We start from the raw sequence: 17,742 nt of genomic DNA on the forward strand, positions 1-17,742 counted from the left end.
GGTCTGTGGTAATACAGAATTCTAGGTCAGGTCACTGCAGTGTTTTCATATGATGATTAGAAGAGACCATGAGACCACAGCATCTGTGGCACCTGTGCACCTACACACAGTACAAGCACCTCTACCATCAGCTGAACTGCATAATGAAATGCCTGAGGAGAACTGAACCCAAACTTATCATCTGTACCAACTGAACAAAAAGCATGCTGTTGGCCAAGGCTGTAAAAGTCTTATCAACCGCTGGCCAAGTGGCCACTAGGACAAGTCACAGCGTCACACAACAGATTAAGATTTCAGCTATCCCCACCTTTGTAATGCTGAATAACCCAGCATCTGCTCCTGCACTCCCTTTTTATCCTCCCCACATTTTTGTGCCTTCCCCCCTTGGAGGGGAAGGTCTCAAACTACCCTTAATAATATAGCCCACATCTCTGTGGCAGGCTTCGGGTCCCTGAACAACTATAGTATGTCAGGCCATGCTCTGAAGTTGGCTCATTACCTTATAGTGGGTTGCAATCTATGGGGCACACATCTGCCGTGTTCTTCAGAGGTCACCTGTGCAGAGCTAAAGGCACTGCTGCTGCTAAGGCGTAATAACGCTGACGTTCTGTGAAGGATTTCCACCACGCAGAACACCACGTCAGCCCTCCCCTGCAACTAGGCAGCAGTGCCAGGGCAGAGTTCAGACATGCTGGGCACAGCATCTCCATCTGTGTCTAATGCTGGATGAATCCATCAATTCTTTTTGCAGACTTGCCAAGATCCCACAAAACTTGATGCAAAAACCCTGCTGAAACTTGCACCACAGTAGTTGTGCTCCAGTGCCACCTGGGAGAGGGGCTGTATGTATCCCAGCCCTAGTGGCAGCCAGCCAGAGATCATGCCCTGGACATTTTCTGACCCATATAGAGGCAGATAATTTTCAAGCTTCAGATTTTTACATCTAAAATTAACAGTGATTTTCAACTTATTCCTTGGGTTCTGTGAAGCTGTGATGCATACACAGCCTGCTTAGAAGACAGCACGTCTAAGAAACCAAGTCATAGCTTCTATGGCACAGCAGAAACTACAGTACCTCTTTCATTGTGGACTGGATGTCCTCTGCAGGGAGCTGTCTAACCACCTGAATGCACCAATACTAAACCATAGCAGTTTGGTACTTAAACATGGTCCTTCTGAATAAAATTTGAGCTTTCATTTTAGCAGTGGGTTCAAAAAGATTTTCACATAACAACTTAAAACAGGGTAGAGGCGTCTCCATATGGTGGAGAGGAGAGACACTCCCAGGCCAGCGGTGAGTGGGATAACAGAGGCCAAGGGGCACATCCCCTCACAGGCGCTGATGAAAGGGATTACTTGACTTGTTGCTGACTCTGCAGTCAAGTGATACAGCTACCAAGGAATGTATGACTTCCAGCATACTCTTACAGCTCCAAGACACAGGTATTGTGTTATCTCACAAGAGTAGTACCTACCTTCCATCATGGTCACTGGATCTTCCATTTTGGGTCGTAATATATTTGGTCCAAATACTGTAGCCAGGTTCTGGACACTCATCTTGTTAACGCTGGAGTGAGCCTGAACTTCATCAAGGAACCTTGAAAAGCCCGCCAAGAAAAATCAAAGGAGGAGAGGAATAATAAGTCACTTCTCATACTCAGACTGTAAGCATTCTGGGGCAGGAACAGTTTTGTCCTGTGTTAATACGATCCTCATATCTGAAATGCTTCTAGGGACTAATGCAGCTTAGATACTCGATACCCCAGATCCCTCCTAGTGTATGAGAGCAAGAGAAGACAGGATGGTTTCTGCCAAAGGTATCAGCCTACCAGGGGTCCAGCCTTCTACTGGGTATGAAAGTACAGATTTTCACATTTTTATAGGGATTCTCCAATTACACAGATTGACTTCTGCCATTTTTCACTTACAGGTATAACAGAAGTGAAAAGACATTTCACTCATCTCCTCGTCCTAGAACTAGCAGCCTGTGGAAAGAGCTTTGTTGCTTGAATCTAACAAAATACATATCAAGAGGTAGCCCAAACGCTTCTTGTTAATGCATCATCATTCACAAGAACGGGCAAACATCAATACAAGAAAAAGACTATGCAAGCCAAAGATAGCACATGAGGAAATCCAGACAGACTGGCTATCCATATGTATAAGCTGGAAATCAGCAGAAAGCTTCTAACAGTTTTTGTAATTTGGAACAGCCTCCCAATAGAAGTTATAGTAGGCAAAAGGCTGTAACAAACACCTAAATCGCTTGTACATAATTAGCCAAGTTGTAAAAAGGACTATATGACATGCAGACCTACAACGGCAGGAAATCGGACTGGGTAGCCTCAAAAGTGAACAGTCTCACTCTATCTGTATTCCATTTCCTAAACTGTTGTTAGGTTTTGGATGATTGGATGGGTTTTGGCGAGGAAACATTTCCTTGTCTTTCTGCACTACTTGGCCAATTTTTGAATGCTTCTACTTTCAGCACGAATTTTCTAGGCATTCCCATTTTTTCTGCGGCTTTGCCCTGTGGCAGACATTGTGCTGAGACCCAAGAACCCTCAATTTTCTTCACTACGTCAGAAGCAAATTCTACTTGCCTTTCCTCAGTTCTTCACTTAGAAACATGTATAATTACATTCCCCTGCCTCAGCCATGCATGTTTTGAGGTCTCAGACATTAAAACAATTGGCTATAGAAGCCCATAGTGAGGCAAAATACATTTTTTAAAGCATTCAAAAAATACATTTCAGAAATGGTATCTGTCCGTACACTTGGGAAGGGCTTGACATGTCTTGAATAAGTCACAGGCTTCATGTCAATGTTTGTGTCTACTGCCTGCTCCAGATGTGCAACTCCCACTAATCATAAAGGGACTAACTACCACATAGATTAGAATACAACAGAAAGTTCACTACGTTGTATGTAGGGTAACAGTCCATTTCAACTCCCAAAACACATTCCAGCCCACTTTGCAAAAACTGGGAGAGTCAGCAGAAAGATGAGGGGAGACAAGGCTGCGGAGTCCCTGGTACTCCAAGAGGAAGCGACTCCCAACCCCACTTCCAAACCAGAGCTGAGGCCAGCCTGGCTATTCCAATTGCATCTGCTACTCAGCTTGTGTCATCAATCTTCCAAGTATGCAGTACCTGGAAAAAATGCCTTTCTTTACTGGTCTTTAAGTGCTTCTGAAATAAACAATACAATATATTAGTATCATTCACGCCTGCTGCCAAGGCTGTGGGTGACAGCAATTTGCTTGGCTGATGCTCTTGGATAAACCAAGAGCTTCCTTCAGGCAGGCTGCACATTCACCTCCACATGTTTTATAGGAGAAGTAACTTACATCTAAGTGATGGTTGAATATTCATACTTTCAGAGTAAATTATTTGCATATAAGACTGAGCCTCAGGAAACTTAGTGACTTTTCCAAGTGTTAGTTCATTTCACTTACTTGCATATGTATTTGAGGAGGTTGTAGTTGGCTTGGGGCAAATTCTTCACCTGTTTAACCAGTTCCTGGGTACCCTGAGGGACAAGAAAAACAAGAAGGAGAGCTATTAATATAAATGATGCAAAGCAGACGTGACTTCCCTTTAGTACTACAAAGTCCTCTTTCCAGAGTCAAAACCGCGAACAACAGATGATAACACAAAGAAGCTTTGCTTTAAAAAAGGCGTCATCCAGTGTGTTGTGCCTTACCCAAAACCCCATGTCCAGAACTTGATTCGGTTCTCAAAATCAGTGGAAATCCTCCTGTCAACTTTAATGGTTGATGTGGAAGCCTTCAATTAGCAAGGCCTGCTAGTCTTCAAAGTCTGTCCACTGGCATTGGTATAAATGTACCAGCAAATGTGCCTTCTCAGCACCTGGCCTATTTGAAGCTTTGGGGCATTGAGTGTAGTATAAATACATTGCAGTAATGCTCAACTGAGCAGACGAGAGGGTTTTTTTCTTACGAAAGCTAAACAACATTCCAATTCAACTACCTCCTTTTTAATTACTTCCATTTGTAGTCATTCTGAGCGGTGACATACTTCCTCATAAAATTTCTGTCTTTACATTAACATGTAAGATGAGATATCTGCTGGAGGAGTGATTTAAAACCCTGAAGCTACTTAAATCATCTAATGAAAACCTCTGACTCAGAAGGCTATTGGCCTTATACAGTCCCAAGCATCATTTGCTTGGTCCTGTCAATGCTGCAGTTGCCCTGGAGATTTGCTTATTTTTTGAGACGACTAAACCTTTTGTGGGAAAATAGATACCCAAGCACATCTGGGAAGAGTGATAGCTGCTAACCAATGATGGAAGGCTGCTAAGTAATGATGGAGAAATTCCAGAAGCAGCTGGTTCCAAGCCGAAGAAGCACAGTTGGACATTCATTTCAAACTTTCCTTGATTTATTAAGGACTGTTAGGGAGGGAATTCTGTTGGCCAGCCTCTTACAAGATCTTCCCGATTTCTCTGGTCCAGACAAGTCAAAAAGATCCAGAGAGCAGTCTGTATTCCTGCTAATAATGTTCTGAATGTACAGACACTTTTTTATTCTGTATGTCCCAGCACAAAAAAAGTCCTCTAATAAAAAACTGAAACTTAAAAAAGAATTCTTAAAAGCAGTAAATTCTTTTTAATTCCTTAGCTTAAAAATTATGCTGGTTTAACAGTGACAACAATGGAGACACCAATAAAAGACCAGTCACTTTTGAAAATCTCAATCTTTTTTAAACTTCTGAAAACATCTGAATCAAGGACAGCTGCTACTGATGTGAAGGTTAAGGTCAGTTGTTCAGGTCATCCAGCTTCCAAGTGAGGAGTTTGAACTAGAAATAGGTGAGCTAACAGACCTAATTCCCTCTTGAATTTTCCTCTGTAACCCAATTTATTTCAAATACAGAAATCAGGATGGTATTTGGCACTGTATTTCAAGTGCTCTGCATTAAAATACCATGGCTACACTGGATGCAAGAGGGGGCTTTGGAACAGAAACTGCAGGCAGTTGTGAACAGCTGGAAACATGACCTAAAGGTACAAGATGCTACCTGAAAGAAAAAAAGGTTCTAAAAATTTATCATCCATGCTCTGTCATGAGGAACCTCAAACATGGCTTTACATAGAGAGTATCATCATATTCATTGAGGTACAAACATTTGCCAGGTTAAAAAAATCTTTCTCTCCTGCTGCAGCATCTACCAGCTCTGCCACAGATTTGTACCCACCAACCACCTGAACAACAGATGGCAGAAGGCTGAGCCTAGTAACACCACAGCGAAAGCATAAAGGAAAATGCAGGCTAGAAACTGCTGCTTTATTAACAAATAGCACTGAACATGCTTACAGCTGCAGCCAAGCAAGCAACAGAGGCACTGCACTGTCATTCAGCATGGTATTTTGCACTAATAACTCCTACCTCCTTGAACATGCTGCATGTCTAATTTACCACAGATGCATGCTTTCCAAGGAGTGATCCCAAAACTAAGGATTTTGCAATGTGTGTAACAGATCAGCACCAATTAGGAGCTTCTAGTTGGGCTGGAATACTAGCAATACTTCAGATGTTCACCCAAATTCAGACCAGACCCCCCTTTAAAAACTCAAAGCCACAAGGCTGAGCCCACTGAACTGCTGTGTGCATCTCTAGAGTACAGGCAGCAGTGAAGGCTAAAATACTACCATGTCAAGTCAGCTCAGACTCAAATGAGTTCTTAGATATTTGAAGATCTTTCATTTATTCATACTCCAAAATTGTTTTTCATTTTCAATCCCTTCTTCCAACCAGTTGGGATCAGAATCAAGTCTTTTTTAATGCTGCAGTCCTGCTGAGATACCTAGAGGCCTCAGCACAACCCAAGGTCTCTGTTATGCTTCTGTCTGCGTTCCAACACCAGAGATTTGTTTGGTGCAAAATGAAGATGAACAGCAATCTGAATAAAAATTGGAAAGCTTAGGGCAGTGCTGGACTATTTTTTGCTGCAGATGGAGATTAGGCCAAGCTAACATCATAATAATTCCTATCTATGGTCACAATGTAGCAGCATGAGGTGCCAACAATTTTATCTGAATGGCTATTTTTCCTCAAGTAATTCTGTTTTTCTTGGGGAGTGGGTGTACAAAACTAAAGAAAATTATATTTTAAGTCTAAAAGTCTCATTCAAAACTTCCAAGTGAAAAATGAAAACAAAATAGTACTTCAAATTAAAACAATAGATTACATTTTGTTTCCAAATACTTTTAAAAAATTAAACACTTGATTTTGAAATTCCCTGCTTATCATATTGTGCTAAAAAATTACCGTTTCAGTGAAACCACATTTTTTAGCAGGGGGACTTTCCATGTGAGAGGCGAGTCAGGCCCTACAGGCTGGGTATTACTTTGTGCTACATTCTGCTCCAGGTGCTACTGTGCACGTACAGCCTCTCCACCCTTGGTGTGTGCACTCCACCTTCCTTTCTGAAAAAGCAAACAGTCTTTGTTGAGGTTTCAGATTTTCCTGACAAAAAAAAATGGTTATGTTTACAACAGCAGCTTAACAAGACAAGTTTGTGCTATCAGCAGTACCATATTTTGTAAGCTTTCATTTTGGCTACCTAGTGGTCCCTATCGCCTTTCTAATACAAAGAGAATACTGCACTACAAGTCATTTGAGTCTGGCCTTGCTCCCAACAAAACCAACACAGATGTTGCTTCCCAAACTGCTGCAGCCTGTGCAGGCAAAATCAGGCAAACTACATAGTTAATAAGCTGAGCAACTGATACACAGTTACGTTTGCCCAACTTGGCAGTGTCTCTACTCTTGTGCAATACTGCTTAATGGATCCAAAACTTCCCAGTCTGCACATCTTATGACCAAAATGAAACCAGCTCCCCTGCCTTAGAAGTGCTGCTGTTTCTTGTGAAATCAACTGTTGTGCTGTCTGTAACATAGCACCCTGCAGAGACACCTGAGCTGACTGAGGATAAGGCAGAAAATGAGCAAGTTTTGGAGCTAGGAGACACATACCTGTACCTATTAAAAGACAACACTAGTGCACTGACACACTGATGTGGCTGTATCCAGGATGCAAACGCATATCTATTTGTGGTAATATGCTGTATCATGCACAGAAACTGGCTTTCTCGGAGTTGGCTTGAGAATACATCATATGAGTACAGATAGTAGCAAACTTGCCTTTTATCCGTAAAAAACTGACATTACCACATTCGATACGCACATTCGATGCATGCAAAAAAGTATCTTCCTATGAGCATCGTGAAGGACTGAATCTCCCCAGAGTCTTCTGCCACTTGAACTAAAGGTGAACCCCAGGCTCTCAGTAAAGAACAGTTTTTACAGTCCCCACCAGAGACAAAGATGCGAGCACGCTCTTCAGGCCACACACAGAAAGGGACAGAACTGTGGACTGAGACTTATAAGCCCTCAAGCCTTTGCTTCTTTAGCTGACACTAGTAACAACCCTTACAGCTTCTTTAAAGCGCTGTTTTAGAAGGTGGCACGGTTCCACCTGCATTAGACCAGATCCAACGTGCCTTTGCAGTCAGCAAAGAGCTCAGGCATCACCACAAGAGGAACAATATGAATGAAACAGAACAATCAATCATATTGTAAATTATCCTGCTCCTCCCAAGCAGTGAATCAAAATTTCCATGATTGCCACAGACTTTGAGGTTTTTGTCAGCCCCTTTGCCTGGAAACCAAAGAGCGGAACACCATAAAAAGGTTGCGTCAAAGTATTCAAAGCGTTATTTCCCCCATTTTGGGATAGTATCATAGCCTGCCCTTTTGTAGAGCCTTTCCTCTAAGAAATAGAAAGACCATCACACTGATGAACGTCTCACCCACCAAAAACTTTGGGAAGCAAAACATGCTCTTCTGATATATGAAACTGAAAACACAGAAAAAGGGAGTGACTTCATACAGCTTGCTAATGAGTCAACAGCAAGGCTAGGAAAGGAACCCAGACCTCCTATGTTGCATCTCTTGCCGATTATGCTACAGAACAGCTTTGTTCAGAAGAAAGAAGCACCAGGCTACAAGATGACTTCAAAAAAGCTCCTGCTTCAAGCAGGAGCCTGTGATATTAATGCCCAATTCGCATCTTCAGGAAAATTCAGGGGAAGGTTCCCAGGAACTTCATTGATTTAAATCAGAACTGAAGAGTGATAAGAACCAAGCTGTATTACGTTGAGTCTTGGGAACAACCTTCAAGGTAGAAGGAAGCAGATTAGAAGGATCACTGACCTCTCCCTCATCTTTTGAGAGCAGCTGTCCGCAAGAAAGAAAATCTTCATATTTGGCAAAGGGGATGACAGGCTCTGGCAGCTCTCGAAGGTAAAGCTTCAGGAGGGATGCCACAGTGTGAACATCTGTGTTGCTGCAATAGAGAAAAGGGAAGGAAATTTAGAAACCCACACTACCCCAAATCTTGATGCCTTTTGTTGTGGGTGCATCAAGGTGCCTCTTAGGGACGGGGACAAATTAAGCGCATAGAAGGAAGCTGTTCTGCCACGTTTGTACTAGGCGGGGGGTGTGGGGGTGTGTGTCTACCTGGGAACAGGGGAATTCTCCCATTTTGTCAAGGTACAAAGGCATCTTGGGCAATACAGGCAGTGGAAGGGATATACCCATGATACTGCTGTGGTTCCTCAGCTAACGTGGATCAGGAATGTGAGCAATACAGTCCAGGAAGTGCACAGTGATCACGTAGCACTGACAATAGAGGTCTGCATCCTCATGTAATCAAACATAACCTCTGATCCTCCCACTGAGCCCTCTTGCCCAATACTCGCCCCAGCCAGCACCCAGCTGCATCTGATGGGCCAGGCTCCCAAGTGTCCTGGTCAATCATTCAGAAAAAAATGGAGAAAGCTGTATTTCTTCCAGGCTCTCTATTGCCATTTGGCACAGCTGCACAGCTTGTGGGTCACATCACACACCCCCCAGGCTGGGGTATCTGGCATTTCCTAGCCCATCTGTTATGCTGGGATATCAGCTTTTCTTTTCTCTCACACTCCAGGTGTTCCTCTTCTCTCTCCTTTGCTTTAAGTTGGGGTTGAGGTGACAGATCCCATGATGAAGATGCACCTGTTCTTCCCTTTCTATCTCCTACGCAGCTTTTGATATATGGCGATACCTCTCCCTCATTCCAAGTCTCCTATTGTACAACTTTGCTAATCTTTGCAAATGGCCTCCTCAAAGGTTTCGACCGTTGGAAGTCCAAACAGATTCTGTCACCAGCTCCCCACTACCCACCATTGCCCTAACAGTCTTTAAAGAACTGTGAGAAAAACACATCAGTAACCATGGGGCAACAGAGCTTCAAATCCTCACCTCTATCTAAAAGCTGAATCTCTTCAGCTTAGTATGTTTTTAAGCATTTTTTGAAGACACAGCTAAAACAAAACAGGAAAAAATTACAATAGGAAGCTGCCAGCAGCTACCATTTGCTACTAATCCTGATAATGCTATTCCTATTAAACAGCTCCATCATATTTGAGAATACCACAGTTTCACATAGTGGTTTTCTTCAGTTGATTATAAATGCTTTCAAAGGAGGTCAGTACCCTTATTCTTTTTTTCTTTTTTAGTGTGGAGTTTCAGGCATGGATAGTGGATATGACTATCACTCAGAAGCAGAGCCCAGACTACAGCTTCAGGTCTGCTGGCTGCAGTTATTGTTTCAACCACAAGGCCATGTGAAATCCATCCAAACTTTCACTGGCATGGAAGTGCAATAGGAGCAGACTGCCATAGGTGCTTCCAAAACAGCAACACCTGGCCTTTCATGAGAATATACATATGCATTTAAAACCCAAATTGGAAAAGCAAGCGTTTTAAAAAGAAATATTTTAATTATTAGTCATCAACAGGGATCCGATCCACCATGGGGCAGGGCGGCTCTAGCATTTAGATCACTGTAGATACAAAAGACATCTAAGCACTGACTGCAACTAGGACAAAAAGGGATATTCCTTTCACTGCACTTGAGTTGGAAACAAGTATATGGATTTCACACTTACAGAAAATATTTGCCACTGCCTAGGTATCCTAGGCAATCTATGGATAGTTTTAGTTACACATAGAGAAAATTATGCTTGCTAGGAGGAGAAGCATTTCACTTAGCCAGGGTGGAACCGCCTCACCCTTGTTGCTAACTGTGACTATGCATATCAAAGACCAGAGAGCTGGGCCTACAAGTCTGCAGTGGACATGGTGGAAAGAGCAAAAGGCAATGACTGGGGGACCCTCAACTGTCACACTACTCGGGTACCCCTAGGCTTGCCTCCTTTAACTCTGTACTGAACCTTCAGTTACCACATTTCAAATCAGCTACCCAGAAGGCAGGCATTCCTTCTGGAGATCTTTTCTGTCTCTGTTAGCCAGTGCAAATGCCTATGGAAATAAAGGTGCTTTCTGCTTTAAAAATGCTGGAGGGAGGCCTGGCTTATCTTCATGACAACTAAGTTAGTATGGATTAGACTAAGGTAAAACAGAAAAAGTGAAACTGTCGTTTCTAATTAATTCCTTCCGTAGATACTCCTGTTCCAGAATATGAGTGTTTTCCAAAATAACTTTGTTCATTTCCACATGTATTAAGATAATTCTAATTCAGAACTAGAACACCCAGACATTCAGTTAAAATTACAAAGATTTTGTTTAAGAAAAGATGAAGTGAGACAATTTGATGATTTCAAACTTTCTTTTTTCATGAAAATATCTCTAAATATTTGACACATCCATTTAGGGAGCAAATACTGACTGTGGTTAAGAATCAAAGAAAGGAGGATGGGTGGTCTGGGAAGTTGAAGGGAGGGAAGAATTAGAAGAATGTTCCCAATAAACTCTAAAGCTATTATTCCCAGGATGAGACCAAACTCTGTGCTGCCCATGCATGAGAGCGCTAGCTCTTCCTGCAGCAGTAGGCAGGGATGCTATTAGCAATGCCAAGACTGGCTGCAGGTCTAGGGGAAGTGATCCCCTAGGTTAATGTGCTGGCAATGTAGCAGATGCATCACCTGGGAAAGCGGTGCTAGCGAGTTCCAGCAAGAAATGGAACCAGGTCTCCAAGTCAAGATCCCAGATCTGATCCCACCTCTGCACCTGCGACGGAGATTGGGCCAGCTCTATACAATGGTCTGGGATCCAAATACCCCTGGAGATCAAGGTCTCTGTTACGGTAAAGACCCATTTCTCAAAGCACTGTTTAGGTTAGCACAATGCTGACCTTCACTCTGGGTAGCACGTACATATGAGAGAGGGAAGGAAATGTTAGTTACAGAGTATGGACAGGATTTGGCTGCAAGGGCCCTGAGAGCATCCACCCTTCTGATGATTTGACTGCCTGGGCTCAGGGCCAACATAGAGATAGCACAGCTGAGAGCTGCCCCCCTTCCCTTCCTGACCTTGGACAGAGTGCTCTGAGCCAGGGCTGACACTCTTCCCGTGGGAGCCAATATTAAGCTGATCCTCTACCGTTTATCCCGTGTCTGAGCTACAACTCCTACTGCCTCACAGCCATGTCTGTGCCTGGCTACAGACCCTGTTGATCTGGACCTGGACCCTGACTCACAGACAGATTACCTAGCCTGATCTCGGACCTGCCTCGTCACTATGGACTTGCCTGGTGATCACTGGACTGTGTCACTGCCTCTGCCAGACTTGTTACCACACTTAATTCCTGGCTCACCTTACTTTGCGAAGCAGCTGGTCCTTGCTGCTCTCTAACATTGGCATGGTCAGTAGGACAAAAAGACAGCTAGCATGCCTTTGTACCAGGCAAGGAGTGATTACATCAACGTTTTTATACTGGGAAGAAAAATGCAAAATTGCCATTTTTATTTCAGAAACATTTGACTCAAGTTTTGTTGAAAATCAAAAGATATTTTCAATTTTGAAATAAATGTTCCATCTCAGCTGCTGAAACTGTGGATCAAAAAAAAAATTTTGGCCAAGAATTCTTCTGGGGTGAAAAAGTGCTTTGTTATAACATGCTGACCAATTCTATACATTGCATGCAAAACAGCCAGGGAAGATGTTCGAGATGGTGGTGACTATTCTGAAACCTGGTGACAAAGGAAGGGGAGGAGTCGAAATATTGCCCCTGGGCAGATCCGCTGTGGTTGTGACAAGGGAGAATGCAACAGAAACGCACGAAAGCAGTAGAACACCTAGTTCACCTCTGTCATATCCATTTCTACAGAGGAATCCCACCAACTGCTGAGTATGCTGCACCCAAATCTAGCAATGCATTTCATTCAACATGTGCTTAAGCTGAAACATTGGAGTAGCCCCATCGAGATTAATGGGCTCAATTTCTCCTTCTGCTCAAGCACTTTGCTGAATGAAGGCCTCCACACCCAACGCCATGCAGGAGAAACCTCCAGCAGCACTTTAAATGAAGAAAACAACAGTGTGGAAATAACATGTAAAATAGGATAGCCACTGCAAGGCCATTCCTGCCAGATTTTACATGCCACAGATAAATCAGCCTGAATTTGGTGATGTCAACTCACCTGTCAAAAAGGGGCTTCTCTCCACAGTCAAAAGAATCCTGCAGATCTTTGACAAGATTGGCTTGGCCAGGCATCCGAAAGAGCCCCTCCTCTGTAAGACCTCGCTCCCGAATAAAATCCACACACTGTTCCACCAGCAGTGGGGCCAAGCGCTGGCCATATTTCCTTTCGTACTGTACAGTGTCCTCCAATCGCTGTCCAAAGATCCCTGCCAACAGAGAGCAAGAGAGACATTATGGCCTCAAGTTGCACCAGGGGAGGTTCAGATTGGATATTAGGAAAAATTTCTTTACTGAGGGAGTGGTGAGACACTGGAATAAACTGCCCAGGGTAGTGGTGGAGTCACCATCCCTGGAGGTGTTCAAGGAACGTGTGGACGAGGCATTGTGAGACATGGTTTAATGGGCATGGTGGTGTTTGTTGGTTGATGGCTGGACTTGATGATCTTACAGGTCTTTTCCAACCTTAGTGATTCTGTGATCTGGGTGTCAGTTTAAACTCTTCTTGAGCTATCACTCAGGGCATACAATGAGGGAAACTTTCAAATGGAGGGGGTGAACCCGTGTGAAGGTCCAGTTTCTAACAGACTCAGAAGAATAAAATTATTTTTAAAACCAAGAATTATATGCTGAGTGATTTTTTTTTTCCTGTTTAAGAGTGCTTCAAACTATCCTCTCCCCTAAACCAGATTATATCTCATTATACACGAGGAATGTGGGGTTAAGATTATCTTTATGGTTATCCACAGCTGTGCTGAATCTGGATTAAGTAATTATACTTCCATTGCATCTTCTGTCCCAAGAATGCCAAAACAAAAGGTACATTAACTTTATGGGATACAATTCCTTTCTGCATGCACCCACCTCTTAGCTGTCACACAGTTGCCCGCTAGCAGAGGATTGCTAACACGACAGAATACAGTTGTCAACATTAGAACTGGCTATTGTGAAAATCTCCTACCATCCTGCAAGCTTTGCATTTCTACTTCTTTTCCTTTAATTAAAATTGCTGAATGAAAATTAAAACACAGAGTAAAATGCATGCAAAATACATTGCCCTTCCTACTAAAACATGTGTACTGTACTTGTTGCATTTGAAAATATTGGAAGCACCAGATACTCTAAAAACAGGCTGGCCTAGGTAATTCTCAGGTCAGATCTACTGTAGACATATATCACCAAGTATGAAGCACTGTCTCTCTCTTTGGGGAAAGTGGAGTTTTTGGTCAATACCAGCTGCTGAATGCCACTGTTGGCACAAGATCTTTTCGACAACACAGAAAGGCTCAGGCTGTAAGACCTAGAGGTCTTAGTTCAATCCCTGTGCCACTAGGAGACTCCTCCACCTAAAAGGACAGCAACTGAGTTGTGTTCTGAAACCCTAGTTCTAGCACCCTACAAGGTGTGGTGGAGTCAGGGAAGATAGCATCAAAGTTAACCATATTTCGATAGTAAGAATTCAGTAAGTGAGAGAATCCCAGAATCTACTCCATTTCAGATGAGACCAGACCATAGCAGGTAGGAGATTTTATTCAAAGATTTCCCAAAGCAACAGGAAGCTTTCCACTGATATCAAGGAGCTTTAGATGATGCATTAAGCACTCACTTAATCCTGCAGGTCTGAAAAAAGGGCAGCATGCAATTTTGGAATTACACCATGTTCACAACCAACAGCCAGAAGCAGTGTTTAAGGGATGCATGCATGTGCTTATACAGGCCAGGGGATTTCATCATTTCTTAAGGCTCTACCTACCTTCCTGCTAGTAACCACATTTTCCATTTTCATTTTAGTGCTATATTCATGGGAGGCTGATAACTCCTGGCAGGAAGTTTCCTAACCACCATTCACTGTCCTTCATGGGAGACATCATGTCAAACCATAGCTGCTTTCTATATTTGGTCCAACCCTGCTGAATCCTCAGTGAAATAAACCTTTCACTCTCAGTTTCAACTCCCTGAATGAAATATGCAAGAAGGATCCAAAAGTCCAATTTCCTTTCCCTGCCAGTTTGTTACATGTCAGAAGACAGAAACCTTCCTTACATCCCAGCCTACACAACTGCATTACAGTATCAGATCTGGAGGGCCATGAAGAGTCTAGAAGGAAATTCCCTCCTTATCCTGGCAGGAGGGCATGCCCTGGAGCATGGGAGTGACTTATCTTTATCACTGTAAATATTAGTTTTCTTGCAGAGTGAAGGTTTTACTAGTTCTTGTTTCTAATCTGTTTGAATTTTCACTGAGATGGGTGTCTCTGAAGTCACATTCTCGACAGGGAATCTCCTCCTGCTTTTGCACATGTTGCTTTGTAATCTCATCACGTAATCCCTGCTGTCATGATGGGGCACAGCAGAACTGCTTGGTATGTGGGGCTCAGCATTGTCCAAGGGTTTCCAAGGCACTTACAGAGGTTGGGCAGCCATGAAAGAACAACCTTTTCAGCCCGGTTTCTCAGATAACTTCCGAAGCCAGATCATAGCTGAAAAAGTGAAGTCTCCATGGCCTGTTCATCTCTTAGCCTCTCTGCTGATCCTGCTCGTGGGGGTGTAACTCTCAACATTGCATGCCATAGTAAACACACACAGGAATGATCCAGGTAACAAGAGTTGCAACCTATAGTGCAGGCCCCTCAGCTGTGAAAAGCTGAGCAGGAGCATGTGTCCTGTCTAACCTCCCTCATGCTATTCTGCCAGTGACCATTTCTCCCTCTTCCTCTGACCTGAATGTTTGATCCTGGGCCATGGGCCAATGCAAACCAAGGTCCTTCAGAATTAGTTACAGCAAGTTTGGGTCAGACTCCAAGCTGTGCACCTTGGAGACAAAAAAACTCCATATTCTATCACCAATCTCTGAGCCAGGCTTCCTCCCACCAAACCCATCTATTTCCTTAGAACGATACACGGTATTCACTCTTCTAGATGCAAGAGCTCACGTTTAGGAAGGCCAGGCTGTGGTAGATGTCAGGGCAATTACAGGATAGCAGCCCTATTTTCTCGGATTTCTCCTTGTTGAATCACAGCCCTGTTTCCTAAAGGGCCTGTCTAGAGAAGGCTCTGGGAAAGAGGTAAATGCTCTGCATTCCCCAGGTATAGAGCACAGAGATAAAGTTTTTCCAGAAGCCCATGTTCTGGTGTTCTAGACCTAACTCAGAGCAAGGACAAAGGCAGTATCAGCATACACATATGTAAGCACCCACAGAACAACCGCATGCATAATCTCCATTTGCAGTGTGAAGCTTTTTCTACCTTTCCCTAGCCTTGGCTCGTCTGTGGTCAGCAACATGCTCTAATACATTTCAGGCAACATCAGTCCTTGCCTTCCCAGTTAACTTGGATCACAACAGCAGTAGATTTCTGTAGGTACAATCAACCCCGTGACTCCTGGGTAACAAGCTGGCTGCAGCCACACAGAGACCACTGACACAGAAGTTAAGGAATGTGATGCTAAGATAACAGATACAGATAGAAGGATGACCTGCTTTGAGATTCAGGAGCAGCAGATGGACCTTTCACAAGCACAGTATTAACATTACTATGGGACTATGGGTGTCTGCTGCAGAACCAGATGCTGGGGACCCTGTCTTTGCCCTTTCTCAGTCATGGAGGTTGGTAACACTATTTTATCCTGGATGGAAACAGCAATCGTTGGAGGAAACAAGGGCACTGTAATATTCTTCTACTGCAATATTGCTCACCTCCCTTCACACCATTTCAAACAGGTAACAAGAAAAAACAGCCATGAAACCAAGACTGATGTGACTGAGGATGAAGCTGATCTACCTATCATATGATGAGTGAAAGGAGCTGGCACAAGTGTGGGTTTCTTCTTGTGTGACGGTGTGTGCCAAAGGGCTGTGTGGGTGAGATCACACAGCCCTCACAGGTCATTTTTTGCTGAGGGGAGGGAAAGACCCTGAAGCCATTGCCAGGATGAAAGACTTCTCTCAGCCGAGCTCTCTTGGCTGCCTCCCACCTTGGTTTGGCAGCCCCACACCAGCCCAATTACAATTGCAGATCTATGTTTTCTCTTTCCCTCAACCCTGAACCCTAATTTTCCAGGGAAGTGCTAGAAAAGGTCACCAAGAATTGTACAGACAAAATGTTTCGTCCAAGCCAAGTCTATTGGTAATTGCAGCTTTCCCTTTGCAGCCCCAATTACACTGCAGCCCTATGCTTTTTCTTTCTCTCTATCCTAGCCCTAATTTTTTTTGCTGAGCCATAGACAAGGACCCCTCCAGCCACTGCTCAGAAGAAAGAGTGCTCCCAAGCCAAGTCTTTTGGCAGTAAGAGCATTAGGATTCGGGTTTAGAGAGAGACAAAGCACAGAACTGTGGTTAGAGTGGAGCTGGAAAGTTGGCCGTGGAGAAATCATTCACCTGTGCAGTGGCTGCAGAGCCTTTCCATGGCTTAGAAAAGGAAATTAGTGTTCACATTCAGAGGAGGAGCAAGCTAAGAGCTATCTTTGGAGTGGGGCTGGAAAGGGACTGTCAAAGGCAGGTTGGAGCTGCTGACAGTTCTGGGCTTGTGGAAATCTTTCATCTGGGCATCTGCTGGGGGGCCTTGATGAAGTCTACCCTCAGGATAATTACTGCTAGGGCTCTCACAGCTACACTGGCAAGAGACATAGCAGATGCACCTACTTCAGCCTCCCAAGGCTAAACAGGGCAGACTGAGGCAGCGGTGTCCTGCTAGCTCTGTAAAGCTCATCTCACTTCAGCTAGGTCTCAGAAGAGCTTGTAAAACCGATGTAGTAAAATGTCCCCGAAACTACCAGGATATGACAGCATTGCTGGGCTGGACAGGGACTGCCCTGCCTCACAAGGAAAAGCTCATGTGGAGCCAGTCACACACAGCCTCAGCCACCAGCTCCTCAAGGCACAGGCCTGTTTTTAATCACTGGGGCCTGCAGCTCAGACTGAACTTGGCAGCACTTCACTCCATTTGATGATCCTGCTGGAAGACATTAAAGTCTTTCTCTTCATTCAGAAGAAGGGGAGCCAGTGTCATCCAGTCACACTCCCAGACAGAGTTAGGCTGGAAATAAAGCCAAAAGCTACTAGCAACCCAAGGGTTAACTTTCCTTGTCATACCCTTATCTATAGCTAGGCCCTTTTGTTTGGTTTCAAAGCAGAAAAAAAAAAAAAACCAGCATGCCTGGGACCACATCCTTAATCTCAGAAAGATTCAAGAGATTCTAAAAAAATGGGCTAGCAGAGCTACAGAATTTCTTT

At 43.7% G+C, this 17,742-nt stretch overlaps 1 protein-coding gene across 1 annotated transcript in view; it reads right to left on the minus strand.

Moving 5' to 3' along the window:
- Positions 1-17,742, minus strand: part of ARHGAP22 (Rho GTPase activating protein 22) — a 135,651-nt gene that overhangs the window by 6,787 nt on the left and 111,122 nt on the right. Inside the window, exons 7-10 of the mRNA XM_059821163.1 lie at positions 12,514-12,721; positions 8,243-8,375; positions 3,458-3,531; positions 1,476-1,597 (exon numbers count right to left, since the gene is read on the minus strand). Of these exons, the coding sequence (XP_059677146.1) occupies positions 1,476-1,597; positions 3,458-3,531; positions 8,243-8,375; positions 12,514-12,721 (537 nt within the window). The remainder of the gene's footprint in view (positions 1-1,475; positions 1,598-3,457; positions 3,532-8,242; positions 8,376-12,513; positions 12,722-17,742) is intronic.

The sequence above is a fragment of the Gavia stellata genome, chromosome 9 (genome assembly GCF_030936135.1).
Source record: "Gavia stellata isolate bGavSte3 chromosome 9, bGavSte3.hap2, whole genome shotgun sequence".
In the NCBI taxonomy this organism is placed as follows: domain Eukaryota; kingdom Metazoa; phylum Chordata; class Aves; order Gaviiformes; family Gaviidae; genus Gavia; species Gavia stellata.